We start from the raw sequence: 15,947 nt of genomic DNA, 5'->3' as shown, positions 1-15,947 counted from the left end.
TATATATATATATATATATATATATATATATATATATATATATATATCAATCACATAATTAATGTATACTACACGGGTTGTGTGACAGGTTATTGAACAGGTGATGACATTGAAATTGAATTATGATGGTGAGGTCATATACATAGATACTGTATTCATACATGATACAGCCTACTGATGTCAGTCAGTGATTTCAGCCTAGTCATGAACCACAGGATGGATTTTAATGTAACTCTCAGAAAGTAATCACTGGATGCACATCTGAAACTGAAAATTGGACACACAAGATGGCTGCCACAGATAACCTACCATAACCACCCAAATGTCTGTAACTCGTCAATTTTACATATATTTAGGTAAAATTTGATGAGGTAGTAGCTGAGAGTCATCCCCAACACATAATATGAGCGCTAACAGGTCGTATGGTGTAAATTTATGCATAATGATATTTTCGAGATTTAATCAAAACTGCTATTAACTGCTATTTCTCAACAAAAGATCTTAGTCTGTAACTCTGGCATGAAAGGTGGCAGAGGATATGCATTGCTTTAAGGAAATATTACATTGTATCAAACTTGTTACTGATATTTATTCATCTTTTCTTGTCCTGATCACCTGCCTTTTGATGATTTTTGATGACCACATTTTTTTTGTCTTTTCTTGCCACAGAGGCTGCTAACGGAAACGTCCCAGCTGGTCAGCGACCCCCGCCTCGAATCCGGAACGTCCAAATCAACAACCAGATCGTGAAGCTCAAGTACTGCTACACCTGCAAGATCTTCAGGCCGCCGCGGGCGTCTCACTGCAGCATCTGTGACAACTGCGTCGGTACGAAACCTCTTCTGATCAAATAAAACCTTGTATGGAGCAGAGAGACGAGGGTATTTAATTATGCAGAAATAAGGAGGTTTGAGGAAGTAACTTCAGTTTTAATGATCTCATTTAATTTAGTTGTCACAGTGATTTAATGATTTCAGAGGCTTTATGCATGAATGTTCAACTAAGCAGACAGTGAGCAAAAATTTCAGAAAATGAAATAAAATCTCACATGGAAGGATTTATTATGCTTTAAATTTTGAAGAGAGGTTGAATAGTAACTATGCATGTGTTAGGTTGTGTGTGGGTGTGTGTTGCTGCATCATCTCTCCACACTGCAGAAGAACAGGGCTTCAGCTGCTGATAATTCAGGAATGTGTCTCTGAAGGAAGCTGCAGAGTCACGAGTGATATGAGCGAGCCTCAGTTGGAGAATAGATGCTCAGTCATTGTGAACACTGGTTCGACTGTGTCCACCTGCTGTGGACACACACACACAGACCTGGCGTCACACAGCTGCATGCCTCAGCCACATTTTTACTACCGCTTCAGTTTGCCTTTAATCATGAACCGTCCCTGCCACATTACAGGCTGCAGGTTAACTGATTTTTATGGACGCATCTCATCTGAAATGACTTCTTGCGGTCAAAGTGCAGGTAAATGTTCAGGCTGCTGAATCACCGCTCATAGAAGAAATGGAAAATCAGTTTAATTATTAAGCGAGTGCAGAGCTTGCAGCTTTAATATCGACTGAACAACGTGGAGGATTATCGTCCTGCTGCACTCTGAGTGCAGTTTGAAAATCTGTGTGACTCCAGAAAGACGTTTTAACAGTCAGCAGTCCTGCATGCTGCTCTGTGGGGCGGCACTTTGTTCGAATTTGAGCAGAATGCTTGCTGTTGAGTTAGCTGTTGCTAACTTGCTTATTACTCCTAAACCTTCGGTGAGGACTGGCATACATTTAAGGTTCTGTTTCTAGTTGTAAAATGGTTATGTGGTCTAAACACAAAATCTGCATATCTCTCAGCACAAACTCAATTCTTCATTTTGATTTGTTATTTGGGTCATTTCTTTGTTATTATTTTACTCTGGTAGATGACATCTGTCTACATTTAACAAAACAACTTTTTAGGCTCTGTAAAACCAGCAAAAGCATCTAGGACAAATGTGAGCAATAGCTGGTCCGAGGGCCAAAAGTGGCCCTTGGATACTTTCTATTTGGCCACAAAAATCCTTAATTGAAAAGAAAACAACTTTTAAACAAGTTGATCACTTGCATTTTATCAATAAAACTGCTAAATTAAGCATACTAAACAAATACATCAACAACATGTGGATTAAAATATATTAAAATATATATTTTATAAAGTTGTGTTTCCAGAACTAGACTGAAACTTAAAGACTTCAAAAAGCAAACATATAACATTTGTTTGTATCTTTAAGCTAACAAATGGCAAGAGCCTGTTTACAGAGAGTATGCCTTATCAGAATCAGAATCAACTTTATTGTCATTACACCAAAGCACAACAAAATTACATTTCAGTACTGCCTGCCCGAGAAAACATAAACAAACAGACATGGGGAGACGGAGGTGTCTGAGGCTGCGGCCTTTGGGAGGCGCTGCCTTTTTGTTTAGATAAGAAAAAGAGAAACATGAGGGGAGGGGAAGGGAGGTATAAAAAAATCATCTTGTTCTGTGTTCTAGATGGGACACAGTGTGAAAGTTGTAAAAAGAAAGACCTCAGCACAGAAACAGCATACTGATGACATCATAATATAGTTATGCATGAGGAGGCCAACGAAGACGATGAGTTTGTCCGTGGACACTTCCAGATAGTTCCATAGTCCTGATAAGAGATGGTGCAGTGTCTATCAGCCGGCTCAGCTCTGACACAGGTCCACAGATGTCCTCAGGAACATACCATCCAGGAGAGTTTGATATAGTTAGTTAGTTGGCCAATTCAAGGCTTATATTATTATTGAAGAGTAATGGGGAGACAGATTTTTAATGAAACATGTTACAACAAGAAAAACCCTGGAAAAAGATTTCTAGATTATCTTTTTCAATTATCTATGTGGCCCTCTGATTGCTTAAATATCTCAATTTGACTCGCTGGGAAAAAAAAAGTTGCTCACCCTTGATCTAGGATACCATAACGTGAAACTTGTCGTTTATAGATGTAAAACAAGTTGTAGTTAGTGGATGTGTAATTCAGCCGTGAGAGGAGTAAATTATAAATTAATCAACTGGTCCATCATTCTGGAAAACAGTCGGTCTTTAGCCTTTTCTAAAATGGAAAAAGTAAACACACAAACTGCACATTTTCCACATATTCAGACACAAATTTGGCACATTATAAAGCAATAAATGGAAAAAAAGAGATTTTGCTTGAAGCCCTTCTGTGTCTCAGCAGCTTTCTGTCACACAATCTGGCATCACAGATGTCTGCCAGCGAAGAAGAAAATAAATACAGCAAAGATAATCGCAACATTTATTGTCTTATTTCCAATTTTAAAGTTTTACAAAGCTCTTTCTAATTTACTTTTATGGACCCACTCAACACTTAGGGCGGTGGTTCTGCTGCTCTGAGGGTAAAATCTGCCCCAAGTTCTCCTTCTTGTTGTTTTACTCAGAAGATTAGGCTTAAAACAGCTGAGTTAATTCTCAGCTGTTGATTTTAGTTAAATTTGGTTAAAGGTGGTTCGTAGTAAAACAAACATCACTGAAGAGTTAAGCTAAAACTATTATTATTGATGGTAATTTAGTAAATTAGCTGCTAATGTCAATAATTATCTGCACATTAAACTCTCTGTGCTCTTTCATGCTGTCACTGAGAATAAAGCTAAAACCAATAAACTGAACCCTGACACTGAGCTCAATAAATAAAAAGTGAGGCTTATATAGAAGGCACATTTACAGAATAACAGAGGTGCTGCAAGAGGATTTGTGCAAGTATTCGTGTATATCATGACTGTTGGTTTAGTTGGACCCAAGGTGCAGACAGAAATCTGGGAGCGTAGAGTATTAATAAAAAAAAATTGCTTGTTCCTCTCTAAACAAGGAAACACGGAGGGAGGACAGAACACGACCCCATACAGGACAATCCATAGACAGGGGAACAATAAGGAAACACAGAATATATAGGCACACTAATGAGGGGATAAACACAAACACCTGGGGAAGGACAACAGGTGGAGGAGGAGGAGATGATCACATGAGGGAGAAACACTTGAGGAGGGCAGGACAGATGACACAAGGATCACAAAACACACACAAATCCTCTCAGAGTAAAGCTTTTGGCAGAACCTTGTAAAAGTTAAAGGGTTCTACAGACACATTTCTGTGTGTGAACTGTGCTTACATAAAGCAGCATCACACCGGGCTGCGACTGTTGGCAGCAAACTGTGAACATTTGTGAGGAACTTTCCAAAATGTCTTAAAACGTTTGCGAGGGTTTGTCGCAGGTGTCTGGAATCCATCTCAAACCCTTCAGAATTTGGCGTGACGACTTCTGTGAGGTCTTGAGTTGTGAAACTAAAATGTTACTGGCTGGAGATAATAACAACAAAAACACCTGGACATTAGGGACACCACATGATTGTCTAGATAATTATTGCACCACTGTGTTCTTCTTCCATTTTGTTTTTGTGTCTGAGCGGACAGCACAAATGTAAAGAAAATTGCAGTTTTGTTGTCAGAATGTCATCAAAGGTCAGCTCAGTGAGAAATTGAGCCTCTTTCATAGGTTGGCCGGCCCAGCCTTAGAGATGGGGTGAAGCGCTGCCTCATCCGGGGGGAGCTCGGAGAAGAGCCAGTGCTTCTTCTCAATGAAAGGAGTCAGTTGAGGTGGTTTGGGCGTCTGATTAGGATGCCTCCTGGATGCCTCTCTTTGGAGGTTTTCTGGGCCTGAACTATTGAGAAGAGGCCCCAGGAGACCCATAACTCGCTGGAGAGATCATATGTCCTCTCTGGCCTGGGAACACCTTGGGATTCCCCAGGCAGAGCTGGAGAGTGTCACTGGGGAGAGTGAGGTATGGGTTTCTCTCCTGGACCTGTTGCCTCCGTCCCGACCACAGATATGGAGCAATAGTTAAAAAACAAACATATCACACCAATGACAAGACAATTTATAGCGCGTATTTTGACCTCAGTTCAGCCACAAACTGTCCTTGAAACGTGTCCATGAAATTTTCACTAGTTATAAACTTAATACAGGACTGCTGAAAGTGTCAGGTTTAGCTGATTGAGTGTACAAATGAAAAGTTATATTTATTGCACTTTGCTCAAGGTAGCCTTTATCTCCAAACAGGAGAACAAATTTGTCCCATAAAAGTGGCTAAAACTGACCTTTTTCATTCAACCTTTATTCATATCAATTTATATTTATGCACCAATGACCTGCAACTATAGTGTAATAGAGATGGTCAATGGACTGTACTTATTTAGCGCCTTTCTATCTTTGAGATACTCAAAGCGCTTTACACTTCAATCTGTGCCCTCATTTACTCATACAGGAGTCTACTAGATCTTTACAACGATTAATCAGTGCTTTAGATCACATTCATACACTGATGGGACACACATCGGAGGCAATGAGGGGTTCAGTGTCTTTCCCAAGGACATTTCGGCATGTGACTGCTGGTGGAATTGAACCCCCAACTCTTGCATTGGAGGACGACTGTTCTAACCACTCAGCCACAGCCGCCACAGATGAAACTGCCGGCAAATTTGGCTCAAATTTCACCTGCAGTTTGTGCAACACTCAACAACTGAGCAACAGATGCAGTGACAAGATTCTGGTTTTGGATTCAGTAACGGCACCGAACAACAGGAATGGTTTAAAAAGTTTATTAAAGCAGAGCTGCTGGTGGGGGTCTGGGTTTGTGGATGGCTCAAATCTGTAGAGACAGATGTTAAGACTCATAGGTTTGACTGTGAAGGGTTCTCAGGGAAATCCAGGCAGTCACTAACCTTCACAGTCAGGCAGAGAAAGGAATCCTGACAGGATGATCCAATGACATCACCAGCAGTGAGTGAAATGCAGCTGAGCAAGAGGGTTGTGTAGCAAGAGACTTGGGGCAGATCCAGAAGTGAGGTCCAGTAGAACAAGTAGGGGTCATACACAGGTGGTCAGAAATCCTTAACTTAATCCAGAACGAGATCCAATAGGCGTAGTCGATGTAATGGAGAGCAGAGTTAGTACTGTGCTCAGAGAGAGATATCCAAACAAGATCAGGGACAGGTAAGGCGAGGAATCTAAGGAACAGGCGTGAGGTCAGAACCAGGCAGACAAACAAGGGTGTGGCATGAACACTGGACACTGTGAAAGGTTTGATAATCTGGCACTGGTAGAGAGTGAGCATGGATCTTAAGAAGGCAGGAGAACAGGTGCAACAAGTGAGCGCTGATTGAGGTGACAAGGCAGAGTGGGCATGGTGCAGGGTGACAGGAGCAGGCTTGATCTGAGGCATGAAGCTGAAGGAAAAACAGAGCAGGGGGACAGAAACTATGGCAAGAGGGGACAAAAACGTGACAAACATGTCAACTCAATGTGATTCAAAGTGAAAGTGTGTGTATTTCCTTGCAATTTTGTGACTTCAACTTGTGGAAATGCAGAGGCAAACCCAGAAACAGCATTATTTGCTTTAGGCGCAGTTCATTAAAGGTGGTACCATATTGAGATTATTGAGGTTTCACCAAAATATTCGGCTGCATGTGTCAAATTTCACTCCAGCTCCATCAATAAAAGCTGAAAATCCAACTCTTAAAACCAACAGCATGTTTAAATTCCTGTGTGTCGTACTACAAAGAAGCAAATGATTCATTTTGTTCAAGCTTCTTGTGTTTTTGCTTTAACATATATTTTTGTGAAACGTGATCCGGGGAGCTGCTGCAGAGAAAAGTGTTACCTCTGTTGTTCATTTGATCCTGCCCTCCTCCCATCTGGCTTCACTCCAAGTCATAGAGGAAGAGAAACAAAGAAAAAAAGTTCACTATATTTAGACTGCTGGATTACTGACACTGATGTACAAAGATGCTTATTTTTACCACATTTGATTCATAAAATTTCACCTATTTGCATCTTTTGCTCGTTTTCAGACCGTTTCGATCACCACTGTCCATGGGTGGGCAACTGTGTGGGCAAGAGGAACTACAGATACTTCTACCTGTTCACCCTGACCCTTTCCCTGCTCACCATTTACATCTTCACCTTCGACATCGTCCACGTGGTCATGCGTGAGTATCCTTTTTTGTCAAGGTTACACATGCACAGTGGCAAAAATGCTGCAACTCTGGAAAGACGAGCTGTGACACAAGCTCAGTACGTAAACCTGATGCGCCGCAAACAACAGCTTTGAAACAAAACTGTGTCATCATCACCTTCCGCTTCCTGAGTTTGAGTAAAAATATAAAAATAAAAAGACTGGAAGGACCATTTATGAATGTAGTATAAAGATTGTGCCTTTTTAGAAGCTTGAATGTAAATAAAGTGTAATAATAATATGTTTCTAAAGCATTCTCACTATTGAGGTGCGTTTTTCTGCTCTATGTTTTTGGCACGTATCTTCCTGCAATTTTTCAACTATTTCAACAATTCAGACATTAAAACATTCGGCTCATTCAGGACATTCCTGATATGAGTTTTGGTATTTGTGCAATTTTAATTATTGAAATATTTAGCTTTTTGGGCCATGTATTTCTCATTGAAAATGAATGGAACTCTCTTCACTTAAACCATTTGTACTGTTTAAAACCTTTTACTGCTCATTTCGGCTTTTTGTTCAGCTCCTTTCAGCCTTTTTGTTATTGCTGCTGATTTCACTTCAGCTCCATTCAGTTTCTTCAGCATTTGAAGCTCCATACAGCTTGTTTCTGCTAAATTCACATTTTTTCTGCATTATATTCTAAATTTTTGTGATTCTTTAAATAATTTCAACTTTTTATACTCTTCCTGTTAATTTCAGCTTATTTTTAGCTTTTCTCTGTTCATTTAAGTTACAATTTTGCTAATTAAAATTTTTCTTTTTAATCTATTCAGCCTCTCTCTGCCTATTTTAGCTTATTCAGCTACATTTCTGCTCTATTCAGTATGTTTTTTCTACATTTCTGCTATTTTACTACTGTCCGCCGCTTTTATTTTCCTGCTTTCAGTAATTGTCGGCTGTTCCAGCTCAACTCACTCTAACAGTGTAGCTATAAAACCTTTTCAGCTGGTTTCAGCCTTTTTAGCCGCTTTCAACAGAAATCATTCAGCAATAAGCATTCACACTGCATTTTTGCAAGAGATGCAATTTCTCAAGTTTATATTTATGTATTTTTTTGTGGATTTTTTTTTGTTTTTGCGCAGGCTCAGTAGATCAAGGCTTTTTGAACACCTTGAAGGAAACACCTGGAACATATCCTTTTAAATGTCTCATCTGATGAACATCATGAACATTGAAGATCAAATGTCTCCATCCTGACCTGAAACTGTTCAGATTTACTTAAGACTGTTTAAATAACATGTTGCTAAGAACACTTAATTTGCGCTGAAGTGGCTTCAGCCTGAGCGTATTAATTAATTAAATATCGTTTTAGAGTATTATAAGATGGTATTTTTTTAAATAAAATTGACAGCTCTCATATGATTAGTTTAAATCTTTTAAACTAAGGATTGGGTAGATTTGGTGCCAACATGTAGGGTTTCTGTTTTGGCATTGCTAAGTTGGAGAAAGTTGTTGAATCAAGTGCTGATTTCCTGTTCCTATAGTTACTGCTTTAAGTAAACACATCGTTTCTATTTTTAGTGGCTCCACTCATTTCTCTTGTTTTGAGTTGGAAGAAGGTTTGCCATCATTTGACTAAAAACCAAATGAAAAGATGAAAAAAAAAAAAAACAAGACAATACAACCAGAACGATGGTGTTGGTGTCAGTCAGCTCACAGAGCAAATAATCCAAGTTTAGATGTTTTTCTGTTTCATTTAATTAAATGTAATTCTGCTAATGTTCTTTTCGCGATCTGCTAGGCGTACAAAACAGGAACTACTTTTCAGCAATATGACATTTTATGGCATTAATTTAAATCAATTATTTCTAAAAGTGTACAAGTTGTAAAAGCTCAAATATCCCCGTTCGGTTACTCTTTTATTTTCCCACTGACGCTGGTTTTAATGGTGTTGTATAATCGTCTGTCGTCTCACCTTCTGTTCACTGTTTGATCAGCGTGTCAGTCAGGTAGCGAACACGTGTTGCTGTTTTCTTAACTCGGACTCACGGTGCTGGAAGTTCTGGTGTGTTTCTTCACCCTGTGGTCGGTGGTGGGACTGACTGGCTTCCACACCTACCTGATCTCCCTGAACCAGACCACCAACGAGGACGTGAGTGCATTAAAACCTTTCTTTTCCTCAATATTTTCAATGCCCCTTATATATTGATATGTTGGGGATGACTCTCAGCTACTACCAAACCACATTTTAGCTCCATATCTTTAAATTTGATGGCGTTTGAATATTTATTGTGTTTATTTGGGTCAGCAGGCTGTTGCAGCCTTGAATGAGGTTAAATTAAATTTTTACTTTATGGGAGAATAAATAAATTTGTTCAGTGGTTCATGATATTTTGCTAACATGACAGAGAAACAAACACATGCACGTTCAAATACAGGAGGTTACATAATTCATGATAATTAAAATATCTTATTTGTAGTACCTCAGATTAGTGTCAGCAACACAAGGGTAATTATTCCTTTCTGAGGTGAATAAAGCTGGTCTAAGAGACAAAATAATGTAAATTACAAGGTGCGATAAATATAATACAATTACAGTTACAAAACTACCCATTAAATCAACAACTTCAACAACAAAAAAGAAAAAAATATGTGTAAATTGTGTATGTTACGAAGGGAAATTAAGCTGGATGAGTGAATACCAGCAGTTCAGTCTCATTAGGAAGTGTCCAGTTTCTTCTGCTGTAATAAATTATCTCTTTCATTTACATTTAGTACTTAGTGATTACAAAATGATCTCACAACTTCTCTGTGTCACATGCATCATCTTTACGTGGGTGCTCTTCCAAAGCCAACTTTTGTCATCTTGCACGTGTCAAACTGAAGGCCCGCGGGCCAAATCTGGCCCTTGCTAACATCGTATCTGTTCCCCCAATATGATATTTTCAATGTAAAATGTTTAGATTGCTTCTCATTTTGCTTAAAAAACTGTGCATGCTTCATTTAATGCAGATTTTGCATGATAGTTTGGCTAACTTTGAAGCCAGAAAAAAGGTTGGCCTTTGATTTTGGTGTGGAAGAGTAACAGAGAATATCAAATGGGACCAATTAAACTCCTGTTGATGAACCTGCAACCAAGAAAAGATGTCTGGCTGACTTGAGTTAATGTATTGACGGAAACTGACCCGTACCTTGGACCATGTATTTAATTTTGACCCCATTTTGTAAGAGAGTTTGACACCCTAAAACAAGCCACCCTACATGGTTTGAGAGTTTCTTGTATTTCAGTGTTGATGATGTTTCTTATTGTGTGGATAGAAAACAGCAGAAGTGGTTTCACTTTGACTCTACACCAACAGAGCTCCCGTTTGACTCTAACCTGTCAGATTAATGTTTTCTGCTGTGCTGGCAATGTTTCTAAAGGAGACACACAAGTCACTTACAAATAAACAATATTTCACCGTCTGCCTGGATGAAGCCATGAAGACACGAGGTCCTCTGGGTGCCTGGGTTCTGTTTGTAGAGCCCTTGTTTGGACATGCGGATATCTGAACCCCACACAGGGGAGTGTGTGGAGTTTTATTCTGCTGTTTTCATATAAAGTCTTTTTATTCTCCTTCTTTTTTTTTTTTTTTTCTTTTTTTTTTTTTTTTTTTTGTTCTCCTTTTGATAGAAATCTTTTCCTTTTTCTTTGAGGTGGGGAGACAGCACATTTATAGAGGTGGACATTGTTCCCCCCCAGCCCAAGTTTCTTTTTTTTTTTTTTGGTAATATATAAATGCAAAAAATTCATATATATTTTTTAGGTTATTAGTTGATTCAAACTACTTTTTTCTGCATCAAGTTGGAATCTTTGAATGTTTTTTAGTTGTAGGAACGTGTTTTATTTTTATTCATTTATTTGGAGTGGGGAAACAACCAAATCATAAATATCACAATACCAAAAATATGCAGTGAAATGCAGCCTTATGTAAATATGAACATTAAATAAAACAGTCTGTTGTTTATTTTTAACAGACAACATCTTTGAACATAGCCTAATGCTATGCCCATTTTTTGTTTGTATTTGCAAAATTTTTACATTCAAATCTACAAAGTACACTAGTGTTGATTTATAAACCACATGTACAAAAAATGTATTATCAAAATATTATTAGAATTTATGCATGTTCATCGCTAATAAAATGTTATTATCCCCCCATTAATTAATTAACTAGACATATGGCCACACATCTGTTTCTGCATCATTCGGGGGGTTCTGCAGCACCCTCAGCACCCTTAATTCTCATGGTTTTGCCATTGATGTTACAGTTTTGTTTAGGCAACGTTAAATGCTAGAAGAGCTTAAATCATTATTTCTGTTGGTGTTTTTACAACAAGCTGAATTCAAAAGTTCAGCTACATCCTCGTCCTAATGAGATAGCACAGATCAGATATCAGAGCAACATTTAACAATACTGTTAAACTCTTGAAATAAAGATGATCAAAAGAACCCTTATATGCATATTTAAAAGTAAACTAAGATGCATTGAAGCTGAAAGCACAAGTTTCATTTGATTGAGGGACAAAAACGTTAGAAAATAGACTGTACAGTATTTTCAATGTGAGCGATCAGGAAAGCTGACTTCTTGTGGTTGGAAAGACAAACATACATCATCAAGGAGTAATCGTTGCATTTTCTATGACAACAGAGCTGTTTCCATGACAACAGCACCACCGTAATCATCACTGAAGGACAGAGGGCTGGTAAACTGTAAGCTTGTTGAACAAGGCTGTTATATTGTTAACTAAAAGAGAATATGAGGTAAAAAAATTAACAAATTATTTATCTTTAGAAAAAAGACTAGTTTTAAAATAAGAGTTTGTTCCACTCGTATTCAGTCTTTGTCCTTTTTATGGTTTAATGCCTGCATGTCCTTGAGTAATTTATTTATTTATCGCTGTCAGGCACAGTTTAGTTGTGCTTAAAGTCTGAGCCTTTTGCTGTAACGTCTACTAAATCTGCTCAAAGCTAAAAGCAGCACTTGGACAGCTCGGCGGTGTTATCTAATCATCTAAAAATACGTATAAATAGCTGCTATTCTTATTAAAAGCAATGACGGATCTGAGTTCAGAGCAGACTCCACGGTTTCTGTCTCTCACCATGCCGGCTGCTTTTAGAAGCTTCAAAGTGAGGACATCAAATTGATTGCTTTCAGCTGTGCAGATGTTATTTAGAGTCAACACCCAGAAACGAACACACACAGTCATTCAGGGTGATGTTAAGCAGACGATGAGTGCGGGCAGTGGTTGAAGCTATGGAGGGATGCTGTCTGATGAGAAGCGTTGGTACTGATGATGGAAGAGGTTTTGTAAGAAAAAACTGAGTGCACTCACTTTGTTAAAATGATTAATTTATGCTTTCCTTATTTATTTTTTCCCGTTGGAATGGTTGGCCTAATTTTTTCATCTTTTAATCAGTAGTGAACCTGCTGCAGCGTGCACCTACAGTGTGATTTTTGCTTCACGTGTTGTCGAGACGATGGCCGTCAGCCCGTCCGTTTTAGCGTCTCTGATCAACCTAAAAATAGATGCATCGATACCTGCAGGGGCTGGGAACGCAGCCAGAAATCCTGCCCTGGCAGAGAGACCGCTGTAAACCAGAGCAGTTAGGACAAACATGTGAACGCACTCTGAACATTTTACAGTAGTTGTTCTGGTTGTCTCATTTGGTCCTACAGATGCTCAGAGACCTGCAGCAGGACCTACATACAGAACACCGAATAAGGCAGTGGTGTCTAATCCTGGTCCTCGAGGACCTCCATCCTGCCTGTTTTAGTTGTTTCCCTGCTCTCTTGCAAGTCTTCAAGTTCTGCAGAAAACTCTCAATCATAAATAAATTCAAATCAGGTGTGCCTAACATCTAAAACCTGCAGGATTGTTGTCCTTAAGGACCAGGTCCTGGGTCCCACTGGTGCAGGGTCAGTCAGTTCATCCTGAGTTGGATGAGTCATATTATCAAATAGTTCTGTTTACTCTAACTTAAATTTAGATCAAACTTGTATTTAAATTATTTCAGTCTTTGTTTTAGTTTTTTAACGAGTTCATACATTTATTCTAGTTACATCATGCCTTTTTCCTTTAAATAAAAATTGAGGGGGGGGGGGGGGGGCAAAGAAAAAACAGTAATGTGCAGCGGTCTGTAACCAAAATAGAGCATGAACCACTGGATAAATTTTAATGAAATTCGCAGTAAGTAATTATTGGATGTAGCTGTACAGCTGATTAACTTCTGGAGTCAATCCAATTCAAGATGGCCAGCACAGCTGATCCACATTAGCCAACCTAAAATGCCAGTTTTATAGATGTGCTAAAATTTGATGTGGTAGTAGCTGAGAGTCACTCACAACCCATACATATGGGGTAGAGGAAGGGCAGCCGACTTGGGACCAGAAAGTCACGGTTTGACTCCCAGCCATTCCCACATGCCATGGTGTCTCTGAGTCAAGTCAAGTCAGATTCTGAGCAAGACATCCAATCCCCAATAGCTCCCCAGGCACTCAATTGCTACCCAATGCCCCACCTGGGTGCATCCCAGGTGCAATGGGTTAAATATAGAGAACCAATTTCATCAATGTATGGGAGAATACAGTGATGAAAACACATAGCACTTATACTGTACATTGAGCGTAACATTTTGCAACATCACATAAGATCGTGCTTAATCTTATTTTCAAGGTTTGACCCAAACAGCTACTACTTTGTCATTTCTCAACACAAGATGATTATGACTTGGGCGTAAAAGTTGGTGAATGTTACACATTTCCTCTAGAAATGCTAGGCCTTTACATGTTTTTGCTATTCATTATTTGGAACATTAAATTATATTATTTTTAATCCCAACTATGCAGGAATTTCTCTCTGCAGTTCCTAAAGTACTGTAACTTTAGAGGCTCTTACTTCCTGTGCACATGCCCAAGCTGCTTCACTGCTATCAGTGATGACACAAATGCTCAATAATCATCTTCGCTCTGCAGTGAGAATATCCAGAAAATGCCAACGACATAATCTGTGAACAGTTCAAACTAATTTTATTTGAACTTATGTGACAAACATGTTTAATATTTACATTTGATGCTGTGTTGAATAAAATAATTTTAAAGATATATGAAATAACAGTGGATGCAAATAAAATCTTGTTTATACTATAAGATGTATTCATTGTAGAGTAAATTTTTTTTGCCAGGATTCTGAGAATTGTCAGTGAATTACTGAAACGGTTTTAATTTTTTGATGCTTTCCTTGTTCCCATTAAACCTGGAATCTTGAAATCCTGATGAGATACACTTTAGTAGGTCAAACCCAATCCAGTGGGAATGAAATCTAAAAATGGAAGTGAGCTTTTAAATAAAGTATAAGCACAAGAACCTTTATGAGAGTGAGCTGGCAGGCTTTGGGATGTTGATGAAGGTTGTGATACATTTCATTTTGTGCAGATTAAAGGGTCCTGGTCGGGAAAGAACAGAATCCAGAACCCTTACAGCCACAAGAACATCATCAAAAACTGCTGTGAGGTTCTCTGTGGGCCGGCGTACCCGAGGTATCTGCATAGATGTTTGACTTCCATTTTATTTGTTATCACTTTTCTTTTTGTCTCTATTGTATGTGAGTCCTGTGTTGATGTCAATGACAACTTGAACTTTTAGATTACCTTGCTCTGGTCCGTTTTAAGCAGCACTCAGTTAGTGACTGACTGTCTCGTCTCACCCTCCAGCGTCTTGGACAGACGAGGACTCATGCAGGAGGACTCGTCTGTTTTTGAAAACGGTGAAGTTCCCTCCTGTTTAAACAAGCCAGTTCCACAAACCACGGTGAGTACCACAGTCGGTTTTTTTCTTCTAACTGATTTAAAAATGTTGTTGACTCGTTAGAAATATTTATGAACTAGTTAGGATTCTGCTAAATGGTAAAACATGCTCACACTTTCTTAACCCTCTATGGTACACACTATGATAACAAATAGAAGAGATATGTTGAGAGGGTTTTTTTTGTATTACTCTAACTAAATACCCCACTCACCTCCCTTAGTTTTTATTAATTCATTGATTTATGTTGCTGTTTGAGTACGTCTTCAGTTTAGTTTGTCATAAATTGATCTGTCTTCGCTATTCAGAAAACCACAGCTCCACTCATCCCTAACGAGCACACGCCGGACGAAGTCAAACCCAGCATTGTTTTTTCAGCAGAGAAGAGCTCCTCCCCCAAAGAGAAGAGCCCCTCCCCCAAAGAGAAAAGCCCCAGAGAAGAGCATCTCCCGTCGAAGAAGCTTCCACCCTTGGCTTCACCTGAGACCGATGCAGAGACATCCATTGCCAAGACCCATTAGGTGCACAAGGCAGGCGGCTTCAGGTCTGAGCCGTTCTTCCAGCATCCTGTTCGATCCACAACATTGATAATTAAAGTCTGATTACTGTGAGGGGACTCACTGATGTTTACCCCCAAAATCTCCTGTGACAGAGGAGCCTCTACTGCAGCCTCTCCTCCCTTCTCTTCCCAGCAGCCATTGCACAGCTATTTGACTGACATTTAACTCCTGCAGGAGGAGGAGGAGGAAGAGTGGTGGTGTTAAAATGGAAAGTCAGCAGCTTCCAGTCTCCTGAACATTGACTGCAAGGAGAAGAAACACAGAGGAAATGATGCCAGGAGACTTTGCACTGATCGTCAGTACGTTCGTTCTTCATTTGAAGTTGTATAATGAAATTTATTGTAAGCGGCCAGCTCAGATAAACCATTTGGAAGAATCAGAGCTCAAGGGTAGGATTTCTGGATGTGTGTAAATACATTGATGTACATACATTACATACCCTATGCAAACCACAGGAAGGCTGGACAAGCAGCTTTGTAAAGAGTGGGTATAAACAAGTATAACCTCTGTAAGTACACAAG

General features: G+C 39.1%; 1 protein-coding gene across 1 annotated transcript in view; it reads left to right on the top strand.

Moving 5' to 3' along the window:
• zdhhc9 (zinc finger DHHC-type palmitoyltransferase 9) overlaps positions 1-15,474 on the top strand; it is a 34,022-nt gene extending 18,548 nt beyond the window's left edge. Inside the window, exons 3-9 of the mRNA XM_037675218.1 lie at positions 670-828; positions 6,916-7,053; positions 8,165-8,213; positions 9,072-9,174; positions 14,498-14,601; positions 14,776-14,872; positions 15,175-15,474. Of these exons, the coding sequence (XP_037531146.1) occupies positions 670-828; positions 6,916-7,053; positions 8,165-8,213; positions 9,072-9,174; positions 14,498-14,601; positions 14,776-14,872; positions 15,175-15,387 (863 nt within the window). The 3' untranslated portion in view covers positions 15,388-15,474. The remainder of the gene's footprint in view (positions 1-669; positions 829-6,915; positions 7,054-8,164; positions 8,214-9,071; positions 9,175-14,497; positions 14,602-14,775; positions 14,873-15,174) is intronic.
• Positions 15,475-15,947: the final 473 nt, after the last annotated feature.

Source organism: Nematolebias whitei, chromosome 4 (genome assembly GCF_014905685.2).
Source record: "Nematolebias whitei isolate Nwh7 chromosome 4, NemWhi1, whole genome shotgun sequence".
NCBI classification, from domain to species: domain Eukaryota; kingdom Metazoa; phylum Chordata; class Actinopteri; order Cyprinodontiformes; family Rivulidae; genus Nematolebias; species Nematolebias whitei.
This window is presented reverse-complemented; position numbering and strand designations above follow the sequence as displayed.